This window comes from Chanodichthys erythropterus, chromosome 18 (genome assembly GCF_024489055.1).
Source record: "Chanodichthys erythropterus isolate Z2021 chromosome 18, ASM2448905v1, whole genome shotgun sequence".
In the NCBI taxonomy this organism is placed as follows: Eukaryota; Metazoa; Chordata; class Actinopteri; order Cypriniformes; family Xenocyprididae; genus Chanodichthys; species Chanodichthys erythropterus.
Genome location: NC_090238.1, coordinates 39,649,492 through 39,673,367, shown reverse-complemented (window position 1 = coordinate 39,673,367; position 23,876 = coordinate 39,649,492). Strand labels below are relative to the sequence as shown.

The 23,876-nt window shown below is 40.6% G+C and overlaps 3 protein-coding genes across 7 annotated transcripts in view; 1 reads left to right on the top strand and 2 right to left on the bottom strand.

Moving 5' to 3' along the window:
- Positions 1-54: 54 nt before the first annotated feature.
- On the bottom strand, positions 55-15,416 carry wdr20a (WD repeat domain 20a). Of its 2 annotated transcripts, none has more exons than XM_067366844.1 (4): positions 15,153-15,416; positions 9,196-9,378; positions 4,158-5,474; positions 55-1,500 (listed from the first exon to the last, which is right to left on the bottom strand). In XM_067366844.1, exons 1-4 carry the CDS (start codon positions 15,408-15,410, stop codon positions 1,447-1,449), a joined length of 1,812 nt encoding a protein of 603 aa, XP_067222945.1. In that variant the 5' UTR covers positions 15,411-15,416; the 3' UTR covers positions 55-1,446. The 2 variants fall into 2 exon arrangements, with proteins under 2 accessions (XP_067222945.1, XP_067222946.1); XM_067366845.1 differs by lacking the exon at positions 15,153-15,416 and adding an exon at positions 9,775-10,728.
- Positions 15,411-18,317, top strand: LOC137006231 (uncharacterized). Of its 3 annotated transcripts, none has more exons than XR_010892499.1 (5): positions 15,411-16,170; positions 16,311-16,385; positions 16,460-16,525; positions 16,616-17,646; positions 17,758-18,317. XR_010892499.1 is itself a non-coding variant. In XM_067366853.1 (4 exons), the coding sequence occupies exons 1-4, from the start codon at positions 16,093-16,095 to the stop codon at positions 17,054-17,056; spliced, it is 660 nt and encodes a 219-aa protein (XP_067222954.1). In that variant the 5' UTR covers positions 15,411-16,092; the 3' UTR covers positions 17,057-18,317. The 3 variants fall into 3 exon arrangements, 1 of the variants encoding a protein (XP_067222954.1); XR_010892498.1 differs by having other exon boundaries at positions 16,616-17,668; XM_067366853.1 differs by having other exon boundaries at positions 16,616-18,317.
- Positions 18,318-19,371: 1,054 nt separating this feature from the next.
- Positions 19,372-23,876, bottom strand: part of dync1h1 (dynein, cytoplasmic 1, heavy chain 1) — a 37,200-nt gene continuing 32,695 nt past the window's right edge. For both annotated transcript variants that reach the window (XM_067366793.1, XM_067366794.1), the window contains exons 70-78: positions 23,705-23,875; positions 23,410-23,627; positions 23,144-23,247; positions 22,010-22,218; positions 21,450-21,603; positions 21,227-21,369; positions 20,058-20,226; positions 19,863-19,987; positions 19,372-19,781 (exon numbers count right to left, since the gene is read on the bottom strand). In XM_067366793.1, the coding sequence (XP_067222894.1) occupies positions 19,653-19,781; positions 19,863-19,987; positions 20,058-20,226; positions 21,227-21,369; positions 21,450-21,603; positions 22,010-22,218; positions 23,144-23,247; positions 23,410-23,627; positions 23,705-23,875 (1,422 nt within the window). In that variant the 3' untranslated portion in view covers positions 19,372-19,652. The remainder of the gene's footprint in view (positions 19,782-19,862; positions 19,988-20,057; positions 20,227-21,226; positions 21,370-21,449; positions 21,604-22,009; positions 22,219-23,143; positions 23,248-23,409; positions 23,628-23,704; position 23,876) is intronic.

Here is a 23,876-nt window from a genome sequence, read left to right as displayed (position 1 = left end):
CAGCTAGTACACAAAACATGACAGCCAAAGACAATACACACGAGACCAAACATCCATGGACTTTTTTAATGAAGAACAAAATGTGAAATGCAAAATGTTAACCACATGAATCAAAAATATGACCACGTCTTTCCCGGTTAGTGTATATTTCATTAACAATGACTGGTAGTCACAAAAAAGGGTATGTTATGACATTTAATAGTGTCACACTGTAAGATTCTACTGGGCGACTTTAAACCTAGTCGTTCCTAGTGGGTTTTTCTTAGTAGTACACAGAATAACTTTGCTGTTGGTAAGCAAAATATGAACTCTTGAAACTCTGTCATAAGATTTGTTTTCTTCGTCTGCTAGACTTCCTGAGCTTCATACGTTTTATTAGCAGCGTCCGACGATCTGCTGCCAGACGACACGATCTAGCGTTTCGCATACATAAATCTCCTATATCAAAATACATTTGGGTGACTTTTGTACAAGAGACAAGGAAAAATGGAAAAAAAGAAGAAGGAAAAAAAAAAAAACAGAAACCTGCATATTTAAGATTATTTTTAATATTATTATGTCTATTTTTCTGCTTTAGAAATGTCACTATTTCCTGTGATGATGACAAACTTCCACTAGAGTTACTGATCATTTGCTTTTGCTCCAATAAATCACTGAATTACAATATTATACATATAATACAAAGCAGATTTTTATCTGAAACAATATTAAAATAAATGCTCAATAGATACAAAGTTTTAATCATAATTCTCCACATTATACCGGTCTGTGAGTCCTTGCACACAAAAATGTAAAGCCATTCTCTTCTAATAAACTATTAAGTGCAAACAAATTTTCTTTTTAAAAAACTATGATTGCAGCATCCAGCTTTTCAGATTCAGATTTCAAGACAGAGGATATTAAAGCCAAGTGCATCAAGGCCTTCCCCAAACATCTACGTCTTTCTTTTTTGTCTTTTTTGATCCTTTATAGTAGTTACAAAAAAACAAAAACCCAAAATAAAATCAGTGCAAAGTTTAACAACAGGGGTCAGATCTATTCCGTATGAAAGAGGGTGAAAATAAAACTATTAAAAGGGATCGGGGGTGGAAGTACGTCTGGAGTTCAAAGACGACTGCTTTTCCACCCGGGATTCACTGATTTCACACACCTCAGGCAAGCTTGAAATACACAAGAGAAAAATAATAATACAGTGAGATGCATTTGAGAGTGAAAACCATAACGAAAACAAAATAAATCAAATAAATACTCTGGGAAATCAAAAGGAAAGCCCATGGCCGCGGTTCAGCCGTTCCGTTGATGCACAAATTCAGCATGTTCACTGCGTACACGGGCCTCCAGAATGAAGGACAGAAAGAACCAAAGGGAAAAGGAGAGAAAACGGCGGCACGGCCCTCCGTGTCACAGCGGCGCGATGCGGATCTCTTAGCAGCAGAATTATTGTGGCTATACTACTGTTCCACTGGGAGAGTTGGCTTGGTTTTGGGATGACAATAAACCCTGGAAAAAAGAAGAAGAGAAGAACATCTGAAAACTTTTGCCAAGCCATGTACAAAGGGAAAAATCTGACCACACAATACAATCCTCCAAAACATACAACATTCACTGTGTAAACGTTCCCACGCCAAACACACCAGCTCCGTTCCTCCTAAAGCCCAAAGTCTACTTCGAGGGTCCGTGACGCAAATTTTGTCACCACAATAGTACGCGCCAAGGCCGAACTCTTTAAACCCTTTGCAAATAATATTTTATGTAAAAATATGCACACATTCACTCTTGTTTGTATGTCTGTTATGCCAAAAATGTAAAAAACGTCTTCAGTTATGAATGACATCATTTAAATAATAGCTTATTTCCAATTGACCCTTCGACAGGAGTTTGATTGACAAGCGATCTAACCAATCATAACGCCGAATCCGCCATTTTGTCCGACAAAGCAGTCAGGAGTGGACTTCGGTGGACTTGAACTTGAGAAATGGTGTGTATTGACGTCTTTCCGCGTTTGAAACAACATTCCTTCTGATGTTCATTCACGTTTATTTAATGCTATAAAAAAACTAGTAGGAAGAGATGATCGGTTCACGAGCCGCTTGATCTGAGGCGCTACAGCGGTCTGTCACGACACATTAAAGAGCCACAAAACACTTTTTATTGTTTGAATTTCTTTTACACAGTTTGAAAGCTGGGACTTTAATATCATAAGTAACCTGCTCTGTCTTGTCAGTAAGCCCCGCCTTCTTAAGGCCGTTCACACCGAGAGCGTAAATTATAAAAGATATATTTCTAAAAATCTGTCTAAATATAAAAGAATAACACTGTCCACACCACAGATATAACGATAACGATATAGAGGAACGATATTGTTGGGATCACTTTCAGAACGATTTTAAAACACTGTCAGCCAATCAAAATCCATTCTAATTTAAGGGCTCGTGCATTTAAAATGGCGGGCGACCTTGCGGAGAATTGAGTCGCTGAGGTCCAGAAAAATAGAAAATAGAGTTGTCAAAAGTACCGACTTCGGTACCAAGTGGCTTTTTCAAAACGTTTTCAAATTCAAACCGCTCAAATCTGTGAGCTTTCAAACGCTGCCGTGATCATTGTAGCCAATCACAGACATATCCGATGAGCGCATGAACACAATCAGAGGCGTTTACGAATCCGCTCAAAGGGTCACATTTTTAAATTTCTTTCTAGAGCGTGTGTGTCCACCACCTGCATTCGTTCACGCTATCAAATGGAGTATACTTTGAAAAGCTACGCACTGGACTGTACGTATACACTAGTGTATGTGTAAAAAAACAAAGTATACTTTGGGTCATTGATTTAGAACATTTTACAAAGGCAGCAATATCCATCAAATGAACACAAAACTCACATGAAGGGAACAAGAGACTATACACTATAATCCTAAGAATACATCACAAAAACAAAAAATTTGGTGGAAGTCAAAATGATGTCTAGAACAGTGGTCTCAAACTCAATTCCTCTGCACAGTTTAGCTCCAACCCTAATCAAGCACACCTGATCCAGCAAATCAAGGTCTTCAGGATTACTAGAAACTTCCAAGCAGGTGTGAGTTGGAGCTGGTTGGAGCTAAACTGTGCAGAGCTGTGGCCCTCCAGGAATTGAGTTTGAGACCACTGATCTAGACCATCTATGGCAGGGGTGGCGAACTCCGGTCCTGGAGAGCCACAGTCCAGCAGAGTTTTGCTTGAACCCTAATCATGGTCTGAAGGGTTACAAGGAAGCTACAGGCAGGTGAGTTTTTAATCAGGGTTGGAGCAAAACTCTGCAGGACTGTGGCTCTCCAGGACCGGAGCTCGCCACCCCTCGTCTATGGTGTCTGTTGCTCCCTCGCTATCTAGGATTAGCGATCCATTTCAGCTCCTTACCCCTTATTTACACTGCACACATCTGCGGCACGTTACGGCTCTGGCGAGGTTTTGTTCCGTCCTCTACACGGTGTCAACTCACACCAAAAGCATTTCAGAAGCGAAGCGGCTGGATTCACAAGACCACGAGATTTGCGTGCCCAACATCGTGTTTCTTGATTTTCCGTGTTTTTTGTGGTTTGTGTTTATTGGTATGCCCTGCTTTGTTTTGCTGTAGCCTACAGATGAAGTTAATACACTTAAAAGTCCAGTTATGGGCGACAAGCATAAAGGATTTTCAAGTTTTTCGACTTCAAATCTCTTGTCGTCAATTTCTGGCCTCGTAGTGATGTGAAATATGAGCGGGAATCTACACAGGGTGGTTATTTTGACTTTATTTTGAACTGTGCAGCTTGGACGCAGTGCCCATCAAAAATAGACTTGACGCCTATATTTAGCGAAGCGGCGTGGCGAGCCGCTTCTGAAACGTGCCGCAGACATGTGCAGTGTAAATAAGGGGTTATAGAAGTTCCTATTCCTGGTCCTGAGGTTCCAGAGCACTGTATGTCTCCTTTATTTTAATGCACTTATCAGGCCTTCAGCTGAAGTAAGACACAAGAGACGTACAGCACTGCGGCTCCGCAGGACCTGCATTAACAACACAGGATACCATAAAGGAGAAGAGTTCTCAGTCTGAGCGACTAAAGCAAACCATGTGACCGACATTCTGTGAATGCAGAGGAAGTCATCCAGGAGCAGACGAAAGAGTCGGAAAGAACTTACCACTTTGCCGGGTCTCGCCCATGTGCAAATAAACCCCTCCTGACAAGCGGTGACAATACAGTCTTCTAGAAAGATGAGCACTGTGAGTCTCTCGTGCGCTATCTTTTTACAGATGAGCGGCTCGAGCAAGGGCACGTCCTCCATGCGCGGGCACAGCTGCGTGCCCAGTGTCTTGGCAGGGTCCGTTTTGGTTTTGGTGAGCAGGTTGAGTTTATCGCTGCTCTTGCTGCTGATGTGGCCCATGCTGTGGTTACGCTTGTGGTCTTTGTCGGGGTGCCGGTCTTTGCGGTCGTGCAGTGAGAGCGTGGCGAACTTGCTGACGCCTGTAGCGATGGGGTTATCCGTCGCGCTGCTCTTGCTGTTGCCGGTGCCGGCGGCCGAGTGCGGGAGGCTGTTGGAGCGCGGCAGCGGCGCGGGGAGCGAGTTGCCCGGCGTGTTGGCGGCGCTGTTGTTGCTGCCGTTGGCGCTGGGGTTGGTAGCGGTGGTGGTGATGACTGTGCCGCTGCCGCTTCCTCCGGCGGGCGGGCAGCTCGCGTTCATGACGTTAGTGTGCGTTCTCGTTCGGGAAAGCGGAAGGTGCGGGAACAGGATATCCTCCGTCAGGTCCCAGAGGCAGAGCTGCGTATCCTGCCCTACGGAGCCAAAGCGGTACGTCACGCTCACCGGCCGGCTGTCCGTGGAGTTGCGTTTGGAGAGACGTGACTGCGTGCTGTTGGCCCGGTCGCGGCCAAAATGGATTTGATCCTGGAAGTCCTCGTCGCTGCCGCTGAACTCCATGGGGTCGCTCTCCTCCACGCTGGTGGTGTAGTGGTCAAACGCCACCACGCTCACCCAAGACTTGTGTCCGTGCCCTCGAGCGATCACCCGACAGTCCACGAACGACCACACGGTCACCAGGTCATCCTCGCCGCCGGCCACGATGTACTTCCCGTCCGGGCTCCAGCACACACACAGAAGCCCCCCGAAGTAGCTTTTCATGGTCCCGTGCAGCTCGACCGCGTCGAAGTTAAAGACCCGCAGGAAACCGTCCTGGCTCACGCAGGCGAGGAACTTCCCATCGGGTGAGAAGGCGAACTCGTTCAGCGCCCCTTCCCCGACCGTCCACTTGAGGAGAGGGTTGCGCGTGGACTTGCTCTTGCACGTGTGCACGGCGTAGCTCTCACCCTGCTTCAGCAGCTGGTAATGAGGCGCCGTGGTGCCGCACGTGTGCTCCACGTTATACAGGTACATGTTTCCACTGGAATGAGCTACTAGGAAGAGACTCTCGGAGCCCGGGACCCACTTTACACATGTTACTCGAGATTTGTCAATAAGTCTCTGAGTGAGATTCGTGGAGGAGGACGAGAAGAGACAGAGAGGACATGGGTTAGATATGCAGATTATCAAATTATTTAAACACTTCCAAAAAAAGAAAAGAAAAGAATAATCCACACATGTTGTCTAGTAATTTAAAACCGTAAATACAAATCTGGACAACACTAGAGCCCTAACGATGTTGAAAACACGGATGGACTCCAGTAATAAACAAAATGGAAAATCATGGAATTTGGCAACATTTGGATGAATAAATCAGATGTAGGGCTGCACACTTAATCAAATGTTGATATGAACTGGTGGGTGTGAATATTGAAGTGCCTCTATTATGCTATTTTAAAGGTTCTGTGTTTTGGAGTCTCCTACAACATGCATTTGTTTTACATGGATCAAAAACAAAAAAACATTTAATTTTCTCGTAGTTGCACATCACCACATTTTCCAATGATTCTCAAATGACTCGTCTCTCTAAACCCCTCCTTTCTGAGAGCCTTCTCTGCTCTGATTGGCCAGACGGCCCAGTCTGTTGTGATTGGTCTACCGCTTACACATTATCACAACTGAACTTCAGTTCTGGTCGGGAGGCACAGCGATTGTACACACTGAAAAGACAGTAACAATGGCGTCAATTTTACCTTATCAATGTGACCTCGAGTCCGATGATGAAACACTGGAAGAACTAGTTATTCATCCCTAGCCTGCATCGACTTGAGCAGGACGTTTCTCAGTGATACACTACTCAGTTTGACGTTCATCATGAGATGTTGCAACTGTAATACCTCAACATCAGCATTAACAAGTGTATGTCCAACAAACCAATGTGTATATTTCAAATTTATTTTAATGCACATGTGGGAACTGTATTATTAACGATATCAATTAGCCGAGCACTAATGTGAATAACAAAAACAAATCTCGCTCCATCCTTTATCATTACTCAGAGTAGTAAGAATGACAATCTGCATTAATGGACACAATTTTAGGTAATAGTGAGCCACAGCTGATTAGTTACTATTTCAGTAAGACAGTAAAAACTTGGGTTAGCCTGAGATCTACACAATATAAAACAAATTAACTGCCTAATTTGGACACTATAAAATATATACATTAATAATTGATTGTACTTACAGTAGGGCTGCACGATTAACCGCATGAGATTGTCATGCGTGTCTCATCAGTAAAGCCGGTTCTGTGATTAGCGGTAAATGTCCATCACCAGATGAATCGCCTTCGATTATGAACGCGATATTGCGTAGCTTGTCCGCGAACTACGGCTCTGTATATTAAGTGCCGCTCCATTTGAAAGCAGGTGATGGACATTTACCGCTAATCACAGAACCGGCTTTACTGATGAGACACGCATGACAATCTCATGGGATTAATCGTGCAGCCCTAACTTACAGGCTGTGATTCCGAGGACCAAGTTGGTCCAAATAAAGTGGGTACCGTCCCATCTTTAATGAATAAGTGTTTTGTAAATCCCATTTAGAGCTCACAGAGATTTGAGAAGGTTTTACTGCTGTTGTATCGCTGCGGTAATTTTAACCACTGACTCTTCACATCCTGATCCTTAGGAAGAGTTTACAAAGACAATTTGCTTTTGCAAAAAAACAGCATCTTCTCGACATACGCAACAGGAACCAGCGACAGCGTTTGAGGGCAGGTCAAAGTAGACAATCCATTCCAAAGGCAGCCAATGAAGACCATAGGTGGACATTATGCAAATGTGTTACACTGTTACTAGGGCTGCACAATAAATCGCACGTGATTTGGCACATAACTTGTCAAAGCTGTACGGCTCTGTGATCAGCAGTAAATGCTTCTCCATCTGAAAGCCAGAGGGCGCTCTCACGCAGAAACTGCAAATATATCCTGCAGTAGAAGTAAGTAACACACCACATTCCAGGAAATCCCTATGGGCATCACACCAGAGATTGTATATAATGGGGAGATAAGAGGGTCTGTATCTCTTACCATTGGAGAAAGCGTAACGGCTAACTTGATCACGTGCAGCACCTCTCAGCCTATCGTGTAATGGCAGTGCCATAGTCAATCCATAGTCTGCCTTCTCTTAAAAAAAATACATTTTTTAATCAAGCTAAAATCTACATATAGTTCCCAACGAAAGTATTGTTTAGTGTAAAACATTCTGAAGATTGGCAAACAGGCTTTCCTTTAATTAAATGATTAGCTATTTCCCCGCAAAAGCTGTTTAATCAGCATAGTGAAGCCTCTTATCCATTGACTTCCATTCAAAAAACAGCCTCTGGTATTCCTGCGTATTGCGAGGGGCGGAGCGTTAGCTTTAGCCGTTATGCTTTTTTGGCTAAAGGTTGTAGGCTTGCCTTCCAGTGGCTTTGATCATACTATCGCTGTACCTGAATAAAGAGAAGATTGAAACGCTTTGATTAAACATGACTAATAAACACACGACTGCCTTATTCTGTGTAAGAAACCTCATCATCTCACAGAAGGCACTCAACTATGAAGTCAAAACATGTTATTAAATGTTGTCTTTTGTTGGACAAGATGTTAATAAATGCTTCTCATGTCTGGAAAGATGTTTGCCACAATTCTTTTTCAAATGCACATTTATAAGCAACAGATGGATCAGCATTTGGAGCCCTACTTCATTGACAAGCCGCAAATTTAAAAAAAATATCTAATAATAATAATAATAATAATAAAAAAAAAAAATCGCAGCCTTTTCGATTTCATTATCGCAATCGCACTAGGCCAAATCGTTTAAGCATGAATTCAATGTTATTTTTCTAATCATCCGATTAATTGTGCAGCCCTAACTTTTACACATGCAAGTTACGGAAGTAAGACTGGAATTACTGACGACAATAACTATTTATCGTGTACTTTGATCTTTAAAACTTTGCAGACCTTTTACATTCTGAACCAGCTTTATTACACTGCATGAAAGATAATATCTGAAAAAGCATAATAGGGGCACTTTAATGACTGCTGTGTAAATCTGATGACCGTCTCAGTTTGATCTACTACACAAACTCAAGCGTACATGACGCTCGTCTGCTTCTCACTGTATGAACACATGACTTCATCTGAGAGTCTCTTCAGCAGTTTCACCATTTCATCTGAGAGTTCGCCTTAATTTTAAGACATTATGACAGAAATAAATCACTATTGCACAGTAGAATGTACTTCTAATAAATAAAAGGATTTTCATTTGATTAAATTATAAAAGATTAATAAAAAATTGTTAAAGTTTTATGCATTCATTTGATTCCCATGTTTTTGAAAAACAAACTGTATTAAAATCATAAAACACAGATTTCAGAAAAATTCAAACAGACAACACATAATTTCTGAGAAAAAGAAAAAACACACACAGGGTCATCTTTTTTGATTATTAATATTGAATTAAACTAGGGCTGGGCGATATATCGCATGCGATTGTCACGCGCATTTCGTCAGTAAAGCCGGTTCCGCAATATCGTGCTTATGTCGCAGATGAATCGCCTTCGATAATAAACGCAATATTGCGTGGCTTGTCAGTGAACTACGGCTCTGTCTATTAAATGCCGCTCCATTGGAAAGCAGGTGATGGCGATTTAGCGGTAATCAGGGAACCGGCTTTACTGATGAAAATGCTCGTGACAATCGCATGCGATATATCGGTCAGCCCTAAATTAAACAATTAAAAAAAGGAATCCAGAGAGACTGAACACCAGTGTCTGAATTAGTTCTCACTCACTTCTTCATTGAAGAGTTTGCTGGTCTCCTTCTTGATGGGGTCGATGAGCTGGACCTGCCCGGCTGAGAAACCCACCAGCAGGGACACGCTCTCCGCCGTCGCCGTCAGGTGGTTGAAGTCGTGGCACGTGGGCTGCGTTCCCTTGTAAATCCTCTTGTCGATCGGCTTGCTCAGGTCAGCAGCCTGTGGCCGAACAGAGAGAAAGTGTAACTGAACACCTGCACCGCTGGAAACAAAAGCATTTCAACCAAACGGATTCCCTTTGAGAAACTCTGCAACAGGTGCCAGTCACAACAACACACCACAGGATTGTCCTGCATCCCATCGTCCCTCACTACTGATTCACCTGCTCACAACACAAGAGACAGGCAGGTGGAATGTCTCTATTTTATTTAGTGTGTGCATTTCATCTGCCGTTTAAACATCAACACAATGACACGCGATGGATTGACGTACAACAGCACTTTACAGCCGCAGTAGTGCATTTGATAAGTCAAACAATAGTATCAATTATCTGAAAACAGATTTGTCAGTTTAAAATAAATGACAGAATAAATGACATGACAGAAATCATCCCACCTGTGAACTCTGATGCTGCATGACAAAAACACTGACATGTTCATTCAGCAGATGCTGTTATCCAGAAGAAACTTACAAAAGAGACTAAAAGCAGCAGAAGGCATTCGTCCAAGAGAAATAGAACAAGCAGAGTCAAAATGGAATGACACTGCTGTGAATATTCACTACATGAACCACAACTAAACTCATGATCCGTATAAAGCACTGAACATATGAACCATATGAACGCATTAACGCTGAACATATGAAATATTATAGAACATTAGAACCATATGTTCAGCGGTCCATAGGTTCAGATCGGTTCAAGTATTTAGTAGCGGTTCATATGACCCACTGAACATATGAACCATAGAAACTACTGAACATACGAACCACTGAACATATGAACATATGAATTACATGAATGCATTAACCACAAAAACTACTGAACATACAAACCAAAAAAATTACTAAACATATGAACCATAAAAACTACTGAATATATGAACCATAAAAACTACTGAATATATGAACCATAACAACTACTGAACATATGAACTGCTAAAAATATGAACTTCATGAACCATAAAAACAACTGAATATATGAACCATAAAAACTACTGAATATATGAACCATAACAACTACTGAATATATGAACCATAACAACTACTGAATATATGAACCATAACAACTACTGAACATATTCTGAACCACTGAACATATGAACTGCTGAAAATATGAACCACTGAACATATGAACACATGAACCATAAAAACTACTAAATATATGAACCATAAAAACTACTAAATATATGAACCATAACAACTACTGAATATATGAACTGCTGAAAATATGAACTACATGAACCATAAAAACTACTGAATATATGAACCACTGAACATATGAACCACTGAACAAATGAACTACATGAACACATGAACCATAAAAACTACTGAATATATAAACCATAAAAACTACTGAATATATAAACCATATGAACTGCTGAAAATATGAACTACATGAACCATAAAAACTACTGAACATATGAACTACTGAACATATGAACTACTGAACATATGAACTACTGAACATATGAACTACTGAACATATGAACTATAACAACAACTGAATATATGAACCATAGAAACTACTGAACATATTCTGAACCACTGAACATATGAACTGCTGAAAATATGAACCACTGAACATATGAACACATGAACCATAAAAACTACTGAATATATAAACCATAACAACTACTGAACATATGAACTGCTGAAAATATGAACTACATGAACCATAAAAACTACTGAATATATGAACCATAACAACTACTGAACATATGAACTGCTGAAAATATGAACCACTGAACATATGAACACATGAACCATTAAAACTACTGAATATATAAACCATAACAACTACTGAACATATGAACTGCTGAAAATATGAACTACATGAACCATAACAACTACTGAATATATGAACCATAACAACTACTGAATATATGAACCATAACAACTACTGAATATATGAACCATAACAACTACTGAATATATGAACCATAACAACTACTGAACATATTCTGAACCACTGAACATATGAACTGCTGAAAATATGATCCACTGAACATATGAACACATGATCCATAAAAACTACTGAATATATGAACCAAAACAACTACTGAATATATGAACCATAACAACTACTGAACATATGAACTGCTGAAAATATGAACTACATGAAACATAAAAACTACTGAACATTATGAACCATAAAAACTACTGAATATATGAACCACTGAACATATGAACTACATGAACACATGAACCATAAAAACTACTAAATATATGAACCATAAAAACTACATGAACATATGAACTGCTGAACATATGAACTACATGAACCATAAAAACTACTGAATATATGAACCATAAAAACTACTGAAAATATGAACCATAACTACTGAATATATGAACCATAACAACTACTGAACATATGAACTGCTGAAAATATGAACTTCATGAACCATAAAAACAACTGAATATATGAACATGTCATTCAGTTCTACTTTCTGAGTATGAATTATCATATGCAGTAAAAGACAACAATACTCGAGTACTATAAAAGCTTTTGCCACCAACTCAACTGACTGACTTCTCTTCTGTATGATTTCAGTCTCTTCAGACCTTACTGTACATGATTTATGAGCTTCTACAACTTTTGACCTCCTAACTGAACTCCTTTCCACAAACTGATCATAGAAATAAAGACAGTATAAATAAAAATGGTAACACTTTACAATAAGGTCTCATTTATTAACATTAATGTATTAACCAACATCAACTAACAATGAGCAATATATTTGCTACAGTATTTATGATTCTTTGTTTATGTTAGTTAATAAAAATAGTCATTCATTGTTAGTTCATGATAGTTCACAGTGCATTAACTAATGTTAACAAATGAAACCTTATTTGTGTGCTTAAGATTAAGAGAAAACTGTTATTCGTTTTCATGGCTTTCATCGTTTTTCATCGTTTTCATAACACTTTACAATAAGTGCAACCATAATCACACTCTGTCAATATTCAAAGTGCAAATAAGACCAACTTTTTCTTTGATACAGAGCTAAGAGATGGTTACAACTACACTGCCCAGCCTAAAATAGCTTTCATATTGAGAGAGATTTGCATTCATCAGGGAGCCGCTTTCAAAATGCGGGGTACTGAAAGTGCGTTTGAATGCGCGCGCGCGTTTACTTTCACTTTCAGTGATCGTGCGTACTCTTTAAATATGGAGCAGCGGCGACCGTTATCCAAATTAATTAAATGTATTATATTTAAATACAAAGCAAAATGACAGTGGAGGCGTAATGTAAACGTAGCGGTGGCATATTCTTTCCTAATCATCCTAACACTCTGTCATGGCAACATCACGAGACTACTTTTTGCCTCGACGAGAAATCTCGTCACACTTTAGTCTTGCGAGATCTTGTGACATGAGATCTCGTCACACCCCTAATAATAACTACTGAATATATGAACCATAACAACTACTGAACATATGAACTACATGAACCATAAAAACTACTGAATATATGAACCATAACAACTACTGAACATATGAACTGCTGAAAATATGAACTTCATGAACCATAAAAACAACTGAATATATGAACCATAACAACTACTGAACATATGAACTACATGAACCATAAAAACTACTGAATATATGAACCATAAAAACTACTGAATATATGAACCATAAAAACTACTGAATATATGAACCATAACAACTACTGAACATATGAACTGCTGAAAATATGAACTTCATGAACCATAAAAACAACTGAATATATGAACCATAACAACTACTGAACATATGAACTACATGAACCATAAAAACTACTGAATATATGAACCATAAAAACTACTGAATATATGAACCATAACAACTACTGAACATATTCTGAACCACTGAACATATGAACTGCTGAAAATATGAACCACTGAACATATGAACACATGAACCATAAAAACTACTGAATATATGAACTGCTGAAAATATGAACTACATGAAGCATAAAAACTACTGAATATATGAAGCATAAAAACTACTGAATATATGAACCATAACAACTACTGAGAATATATGAACCATAACAACTACTGAACATATGAACTGCTGAAAATATGAACCACTGAACATATGAACACATGAACCATAAAAACTACTGAATATATGAACCATAACAACTACTGAACATATGAACTACATGAACCATAAAAACTACTGAATATATGAACCATAAAAACTACTGAATATATGAACCATAAAAACTACTGAATATATGAACCATAACAACTACTGAACATATGAACTGCTGAAAATATGAACTTCATGAACCATAAAAACAACTGAATATATGAACCATAACAACTACTGAATATATGAACCATAACAACTACTGAACATATTCTGAACCACTGAACATATGAACTGCTGAAAATATGAACCACTGAACATATGAACACATGAACCATAAAAACTACTGAATATATGAACTGCTGAAAATATGAACTACATGAAGCATAAAAACTACTGAATATATGAAGCATAAAAACTACTGAATATATGAACCATAACAACTACTGAGAATATATGAACCATAACAACTACTGAACATATGAACTGCTGAAAATATGAACAACTGAACATATGAACACATGAACCATAAAAACTACTGAATATATGAACCATAAAAACTACTAAATATATGAACCATAACAACTACTGAATATATGAACTGCTGAAAATATGAACTACATGAACCATAAAAACTACTGAATATATGAACCACTGAACATATGAACTACATGAACACATGAACCATAAAAACTACTAAATATATAAACCATAAAAACTACTGAATATATAAACCATAACATATGAACTGCTGAAAATATGAACTACATGAACTATAAAAACTACTGAATATATGAACCATAACATATGAACTGCTGAAAATATGAACTACATGAACCATAACAACTACTGAACATATGAACTACTGAACATATGAACTACTGAACATATGAACTACTGAACATATGAACTACTGAACATATGAACTACTGAACATATGAACTACTGAACATATGAACTACTGAACATATGAACTACTGAACATATGAACTACTGAATATATGAACTATAACAACAACTGAATATATGAACCATAGAAACTACTAACTACTACTTCATCCTATATTCTGAACCACTGAACATATGAACTGCTGAAAATATGAACCACTGAACATATGAACACATGAACCATAAAAACTACTGAATATATAAACCATAACAACTACTGAACTGCTGAAAATATGAACTACATGAACCATAAAAACTACTGAATATATGAACCATAACAACTACAGAACTGCTGAAAATATGAACTACATGAACCATAAAAACTACTTAATATATGAACTACTGAACATATGAAGAGAACCACTGAATATATGATACATAGAAACCACTGAACATATGAACTGCTGAAAATATGAACCACTGAACATATGAACTACATGAACCATAAAAACTACTGAACATATTCTGAACCACTGAACATATGAATACATGAACCATAGAAACTACTGAGCATATGAACCACATGAACTGTTTACAGCAGATCAACGATTCTCACACTGAATAACAGCAAACACACTCCTGTCAAAGCGACACACGCACAGATAAACAAACAAACGCGCGTCAGCAGCGAAAGAGCGCTCGTGCGCGTGTGCGTGCGTGTGACATTCACGCCGCCGTCACTAATGATGTGAAATAACAGCGATTCCACAAAAAGCTGAAGACAATCGCGCGTCGTTCTCACCTTCCTGACGCCTTTATAGATGTAGAAGTAAAGCTCCCGGCCCACATTGAAGCAGATTCGGTCGCCGTTACCGGACTGGTCATTGACGTTGACGAACGAGACTCGGACGGGGTTCGAGCCCTGCGAGTTGAAGGGCACGCGGTTCGGCCGGCTGTACTCGGAGTGCGTGAGGAGTTTATACGCGCCTTCCCGCGTGCTGAACTGACTCTTGATCTCGTTCATCTCCTTCCCTCCTCCCTCCGCCGCCATCTTTGACATTTACATTCATCCTTCCGCAGGCCCGGATCTGACGCGCCGCGCATGCGCGTAACGCGCCTCAGCCATCAGCACTCGAACCCGATTCAAACTCAGTCAGAAGATGTTAGAAATTAATTAATGAGCGGATTCTGAAATTTCACATAACATCCTACATTATTAAACTCTCGTTTTTCTACTGCGTGTTTGTTTTGTCTCTTAATATTAAATTGAAAATGTGAAAGAATAAAGAATTTGCTTTATTTGTATGATAAGCTTTACATATATACACACGCAATTTAAAAATAAATATATATAAAACAAATAAAATTATGTTTCATCAATATATCAATCACATAAACATGGTGGACAAATTTTCTCCCCAGATGAAATCTAATTAAGTTTTCGTCCCACCTGTCCTCACTTCATTAAGTGTTTTTGTTTCTTCTGCCAATTACTGTGTGAAAATTAATAGTAGACATTAAGATTGCTCATGATTCAATGATCGTCCGTCTTAAAATTCCTTCTGATATTTAAGAATAATTTGGTAAAGCGAGTAGTTTACCTTATTATTGGCTTCAGATCTGAAGGAAGGCCTCGACTGAAGCACGAGCACACACGCACACGCACACACACACACAATGAAAGAATGAAGTGATTGACGATATAAAGCGAGTAAATTCAGTCAGATGTTCTGAGGAGATCAATGAGATTCACTGGAATGGAAGAACTGATCAATACTGTCCAGTCAGACGTTGTTGGCAGACTGGCATTCAAATACATGGTGAGGTTTTGACCTTTTTTACTTCATTCTCATTTTTTCTTCATTATTTGATTGATGAGACTGTCTGTAAACACAATGTTGCATTACTGCATGAACATTTAAAAAAATATCTATCTTTAATGTTTGTGTTCTTCTGTCAGGAGATGTGTAAAGTAGATTCGAGTTCGGACTCTGAATCCGACACTAACCCCAGATGGTCTGATGTCAGCAGCAAGGTATTTCTGACCAGATTAACCGCAGACTCTTCTGTGGCCTTAAAGACTTCTGACTCCATCATCTCTCCTGTCAGGGTTGTGAAAGCAGCGCTCCGGAGAACCGGGAAGCTCCTGAGAAACTCCAGAAAAACTACCAGCAGGTAAACCCAAAACTCACTGCATCTGAACCGATTTGTCTTATTTGAAGTCCTCTCGAGGCTGTAAATGTTCCCATCTCTTCTGATCTTCAGTGTCTGGATCCCTACGATGGAAGTTCTGAAGACTCCGGTTCTTCTGATGACGGTGTAAAGAAGCAAAGACACGGTGGTCTTCGGATCAAAGGAACCGGTCGTAGATCCTCCGTCGCCCCTCAGACGAGGAGAGCTGGGACACGGATGGACGATCCAGACGTCCAGATGAGGTCATCCAGCGACTCGGAGGTGTGTAACCAGGACTGCTGGTCTGTGATGAGTGTAAAACCGGATCTGTCGGACTCCGGGTTCAACAGCAGATCCGGCCTCAGCTCTCCTGCGGTGCCGTCCGCTCCGGAGACGCTCAGGATCCCGTCAGGATCTCCAGACGGCCCGGCTCTACATGCGGCCTTCTCCAAGAGGAAGTTCTTTCCTCCGTCGGGCGAGGTGGAGGACGGGATGAGGAGGAAGCGGCAGTGCATCAGTGACATGGAGGTCTGAACGAGGCCTGAGACGGACCTCATGTTCACCGAGAAGGTTTTGTTTCCTTATTTAGTTGTTTGGAAAGAGTCACTCAAAGAGAGAGAGAGAGAGTGCAGGTGTTGAGCGAGACGATAATCGAGTTCTTCCTTCATTCCTGTTGAAGCCAAAGTTATTTCAATAATAAATTATGACTAATGAACCTAAACTTCATGATTTCTGACTGTGTGTGTTTCTGTCTGATGTCATGATGAATGATGCTGTCTGGAGATCAGGCGGGGTTTGTCTGAAGGCGAGTGCAGTCATTCATTATTTTTGCATTCAAAATCTCTAGAGATTCAAAGAGGAAGTGTCGTATGAAGCAGTCTATTAATGATGTTGATGTTTGTAGATCGCTCATGTTCGTTTGAATGCTCGTTCATCAGACTAAACTAAAGTCCAGCATCGGTCATTACTGCACAGTTTGTCTTGGTGAAAATTAAAGTCTCTCTGTTTTGTGTGTTTAAAGCATCACAGCTGAACCTGTAATCAATCAGATACTGGAAAACTCTTGATGTTTGTCCTCCAGATCTCTCTGGACGCAGTGCTGCTGATGTGACCTTTGACATCAGGTGTCCTTCATGAGCCCAATGAGTAATTGATGTTCAATTACTCTTTTATTTAGTAAGAAATAATCTTCATTTAGTTTTGTTCACTAATGTGTTTTTGTATGCATTATATAGTAAGCTATATTTGTATGGTTTGGGGAGAGCTGATATGTCGGATCCGGACACAAGGTGGCGCTGAAGGCAGTCAGGCACAGCGGTCTCTCACTGAGAAGTTCAAGTGGAGATCTAAAAGGTCATTGACTCGAACCCTTACAGCTGGAGGAGTCTTCAAGACTGACCTTCACTTGGAGTTACTCCATTAGTTCCTTCAGCGTGAATCATGGTTAACTGAAGAGCTTGATGCATTTTTCAAACATTTTATATTGTTTATATGTTTTATATGTATATGAGTCTTTTTCAACCAATTTTGTATGAATGTAAATTGTATAATATCAAAGCTACACATTTCTAGTAATTATACAGTTAATTCTCATATTGTCTCAGAAAGTTTTGGAATATTTTTCATCTGCTCAAATTTGTCACTACTGAAACACAATAAATAATTTAATAAGGTCACATTGACCTATTAAGATTTTGTTCACATTTCTTGTAAATATATTTTTTTAAAACAATATTTCAAGTGTAATTTATGAGATTTGTTGTATTTTGAATTCAAGTTTATCAAACTGATTTCAAATTGAAGGATTCATTATTTTGAATAAACACTGAACAAACACTATAATAACATCTGAGCTGATCATTCAGTATACTTTATTTCTGATAAATCATCCCATGTTTCACTCATGATGCAGTTTCAGTAGTGACAGTAATGTGTTGGTAGTGACCACATCACATGACACAATTTAACTCCCATATTAAAACATTAAAACACTAATGATGTGCAACTGTACTAAAATTTAGTTTATTTCCCCCAAATAAATGATTATGCGTTCACTTTTGTCACTACCAGAACAATGTCATGTTTCAGTAATGACTGTTTCAGACACTTTTGAGCCGCTCAAAGATGATGATCAGCACATGGTCATCTAACACAGTTGAACACACATAAAAACTACATTTTATGGAATAACAGCCATAAAAGTTTGTTTAATTGCAGAAAAAGGTGTTTGTTAAGTGACGTTCTTTAAAGCTCCACACAGATTTTCAGACTTCTGAACACATTTAACTCAGAATGATGATCTATCTGCTGTGAGAGGAGGAACACAGGAATATCTCCTGATCAGAAATGTAGAAGTGTGTTAAAATCAGTCTCAGATCAATGACTCAAACACACACTGTTCCGGTAGTGACATGAACATGAGGGACATTTTTTTTTTTTTTTAAACAAAGTTTTATGATTTAAAAATAAAATAAATTTTTTAACAACTTAAAAAAAAAAAAAAATCTAAAATATATTTTTAAAAACAAATGGAAAAAATAGCAAAAATTATTTCAATATTTTCACAGGTGTAAATTTAGGGGTCAGGGTTCAGGACAGACTCCTCCCAACTGAAAGTACCCAATAAATGATGATTTTATATATATTAATCTCACTGATATTTTAAATATTGTTCGATTCAACAGATGAAACAAGGATCTTAGTGAACATCTAAAATGTGAAGACTTAAATGCTTTTTTAATGTGTTTGGTCGTGCAGAATGACCCACACAGGCTATGAGTGTGTTAATATGTTTATAAATGACTTCGAGGTCCTGAGAGAGCTTCGCCCGTCTAAATCTCACTTGACTTCTGAATTCACATGTTAAAGGATCCCACAGACACAAAATACACTTGAGTAATATTTGAACTTTATTGAAAACCACCAATCATGCAAAACTTCATATCAACTTCCATTTTTCCATCTAAAAAAAACAGTTCCCATCCTCTCCACTAAAACCTCCGTCATCCAACATGCTTCTGACTTTCTAATCTCGTCCCAGAAAAAGACACAGTTATGATTTACTACACACGGATCAGCTGACTACACTAGCAGGAGTGATTAATAAAGATAAGAGAGTGCCGAACGTCTTCTACTCGGTGCAGAGGACGGCGACGCCGCGCTCGTAGAAGTGATGCGGGTCCTCCTTGGTGGCGATGTCAAAATCAACGGTGAAAATGAGATCGGCGCGCGTGAAGTTCAGATAGACGGGCAGCGTGACCTGCAGAGAGAGGAAGACACCGTGAGTGAGGAGGAAGAACGACAGGAGCTCTGAGCAGCGTCTGAGGAGCGTCACACTGACCATGTTCCTCTTCTCGCTGTTGCTCTGCTTCATCCAGCGCAGCTGCGTCAGCGGCAGTTCGGTGGAGATGGTGGTGGACAGCGAGAGCTTGTTGTTGGCACACGTGGCTCCCTGCAGCTTCAGACCTGCGGACAGACAGAGGTCAGCGAACGCACGCTTCAGACGGAGCGCTTCTCGCGCAGGACTCGCTCTCACCTTTGATGCCGAAGCTGCAGGCGTCCAGCGCCGACCCCTGCGCGGACGTGACGTTGACCTCCAGACAGAGCTCCTCCAGAGACCAGCTGTTGACCTGCGCCACGTACTGACGCGTGGCCGTGATGTACGCCTCCGGCACAAACAGACTGCCCAGGTTCACGTGGATGTTCTGAAGAGAGCAAGAGACATTTCATCGGTCACGTTCGCTACGGACTTTATAATGCAGGGAACATGTCAATATGCTCTATAAACGTAAACATGTAGGGAGAAACACAATGAGTTTATTCAGCAACCCTTTCAAAATACAACTAACTACAAATCTCCATTACTTTTCATTCATTTTACAAAAAACAAACTTCTGCTCCCAACCACTAGAATATGAAATAATTAGACGACTACTAGACAAGGTTAACGAGGCCGATCGGAACGAAACTCAGTAAGCATGTTCTCAGGGTCCGTGAGAATTTTGAAAAATCGCCACTAGGTGGCGCTTATGAGTTTTACGCCTCTGTAATCATGTGGTGTTTCATATCATTTGATAGATCTCTTCATACTGAACAACTTTGCCTCAAGAAACACTGCTGTCAATCAAATCGTTCATTAAATATTCGCCATTATGGAAAATCTTTGCAAAGTAGTTCTAGGTTTTTCGCTCGATCTGAATAAAATCAGTCACATGCTTGCTAAATAAATATAATACTTTTTTACGCATAGGCCTTAAAACATTTGAACCCTGATAATTGCTGCTCGCAGTTATATTTATTATTATTCCTTCTGATCACACAATAAAATGATGTTCTTCCTCAGTGTTACGGTCTCGTTTTCCAGCACAAATATCCAAACATTCTGAAATCAAGATACATTTATTCTGAAAAAGACAACAAAATGAAGAACAAGAACAAATATCTGCCAATGGAGTAAAAAAAATACACTTAATTCAAAGGGAAAACAATAAATTTGTTCTTGTTCTTCAAATTGATGCCTTTTTCAGAAAACAAGACTGAAGTCATTTCTCTTCTCCAGTAAATGTATCTTGATTTAATAATGTTTAGAAAACAAGACAGAAACACTGAGGAAGAACATCATTTTTTGAAGTTAATGCAACATTTATCACTGTAAAGCTGCTTTAATTTCTGTGTTTGTGTGTGCCGCAGAATGCGTGACGGCACCTTGAGCTCTTTAGCGCCGCCGCTGGCCGCTCCCTGCGAGATCTGCTGCAGCTGTTTGATCCTCTCGCTGAAGTCTGCGACCCACTGGATGACGGTCATGGCCGCCGGGACGGTGTAGCGACACCAGCTGCGAGGCAGAATGCCTGTGGAAACACGACAGCGGCTTTAGGGACGACACACGGCCGTGTGAAGTTAGAGGGGTCAGGGGTCAGAGCCGCAGTACCTCTGACCAGGTCGTTGATGAGGGTGCGCAGGACATTGGTCTGCTTCTTCTTGCCCTCACACACATGCACCACATCCGTCAGGTCCTGACGCACGTCCTGCAGCATCCGCAAGCCCATCTTCACCTCGCGCTCGAAGAAGCGGAACAGAGGGTCCTGCGGAGGAACACACGCTTCATCAATCTGGACACTGTTGATTGCATAATTTGTAACTATATTTTCTTAAAAGGGGACCTTTCACAAGATGTAATATCAGTCTCTGGTGTCTCCAGAATGTGTGTGTGAAGTTTCAGCTCAAAATCCCCCACAGATCATTTATTATAGCTTGTCAAATATTTGGGTGTGAGCAAAAACACACCGTTTTTGTGTGTGTCCCTTTAAATGCAAATGAGCTGCTGCTCCAGAAGAGGGCGGAGCTTTAACAGCTCAACAACAACAAAGCTGGAGAATCTCACGCAGCCAAAATGAGGAAAGTGTTCAGCCTAACATTGTTCAAACCGGAGTCGACACTGATGGAGTGTGATCAGGGTAAACCTGAGGCTCGTGGCGTTTCCCAGCATACCTTGATGTTCTCCACGGTGCGTTTGAGTGGATTGACGGCCTCGGGGATGAGCAGCAGCCAGTTGCGGGCGGTGGTGTGAAGCGTCCTCATCCAGGCCGGCTGCGCGTCAGACGACGAGGTCGTGCGCTGCTTCTTCTCCGTCTCGTAGGCCAGATCGTCCTCATCCTCCAACATCTGCATTTTCAACAGCTTTCCCATCATGTCAATGCCTGAGCGGGAGGAGGAAGTGAGGTACGGGAGGGAGACAGCCCACAGGAAGTGAAGGAGGGACATCAAATTAACAGTTGGACAAACTTAAACGTTCAAGCATTGTGTTGTTAATAAGGAGGTTTGAGTGCTGAAAACCTGACGGAAGAGACTGGAAGACTTGCCACGGTCTAATAAATGATGTTTATTTAATCAGGAAAACATCATGAATGAAACTTATTTGGTGTGAATAAAGTGTTATGCTTGTTGTGCTGGTTGGGTAAACAATAATTAAGCACTTTATTTTTGCGGTTTCATTTTTAAAGGATTAGTTCACTTTCAAATTAAAATTTCCTGATAATTTACTCTGCTCCATGTCATCCAAGATTTCCTTCATTTCTTTTCGACTGAAGAAAGAAAGACATGAACATCTTGGATGACATGGAGGAGAGTAAATTATCAGGAAATTTTAATTTGAAAGTGAACTAATGCTTTAAAAGTTAATCTACTGAAATCGAAGAGTTATAGTTGTAGAGTCAAATTAGCAACCAGCCGTATGACGGGTTTGCTGAAAACGATGGCAAGTCCAGCTACAGGCGGACACAAGGGCAGTGCTGAGGACGACATGCGCTCCAGCGGGACTGAACTGAACCGAAGGACGAGAAACAGCATCACAACAAACAGAAAGCAAAGGGTGGAGGTGATGGACGGTGACATGACGGCAGTGAAATACAGCTCCTGGAGGCTGAGGATCAGAAGGACACCCGCTCCGGTGTGTGCGGCCCGATTACAGCACACACACTCGAGCAGGTGTGTGTTCCGTCCCAAACAGATGAGGAAGAGTCGAGTGATGAAGGCCTGTGGAAACTGACAGAATGACCTCGAAACAGAGAGAGATGAAGACAGGAAGGTTAATGAGTAAACGGCCCATTGCAGTGACGCTCATACCCTGAGTCGTGAGCAGGACCTTCTCTGCGTTACTCGGCAAACCCAGCCATGATGGAGTCTGAGTGTCCGGCAGCAGCTCCACCCAGTGAATGAACTCCTCGCGCCTGACACACACAAACACAGTCAATACCAGCGCTTCATACAGGACAGACCGACCAAAACAGCTTGATGTCGCAAAATTAATCATTTATGAAACTGATGAAGCAAGAGTCATTATTCAGATCAATGACGGTGTAAAGTTAGTCAATCGAATTCTCAGAACTGACCGGATGCCGTCGGGCATCTTGATGTCCTTGTGTCCGTCCACTTTGAGCGCCAGCTTGAACTCGCTGTCGAAGCTGCTGGTGGTGAACAGACGGTCCAGGAAGGTGTTGAGGAGCCGCTGGTCGAACTCGTTGTCGATGCGGCCGCCGTAGATGGACTGAGCCATCAGGGTCTTCAGCGCCGCCCACGGGATCTTATCCGGAGAGATGTTCTGCCGACCCTGTGGAGAAGGACAGACGCTCTGAGTCTCTGCGCTCAACAACAACAGCAGCGACAACACGACAGACGCGCTCGGACCTTCGCCGTATCGTCCAGCCAGGTGTCGATGGTGTCGCAGGCCGAGCGCAGGTCAGACTCTCCGAACTCGTACTTCTTGGACCAGCCGAGCGGAGCGTAACGGAGGCGCTCCTGGATGACGGCGTGGAACCAGGCCAGGAGGAAGTACAAGCGAGCTCTTTCGTTTGGAGAC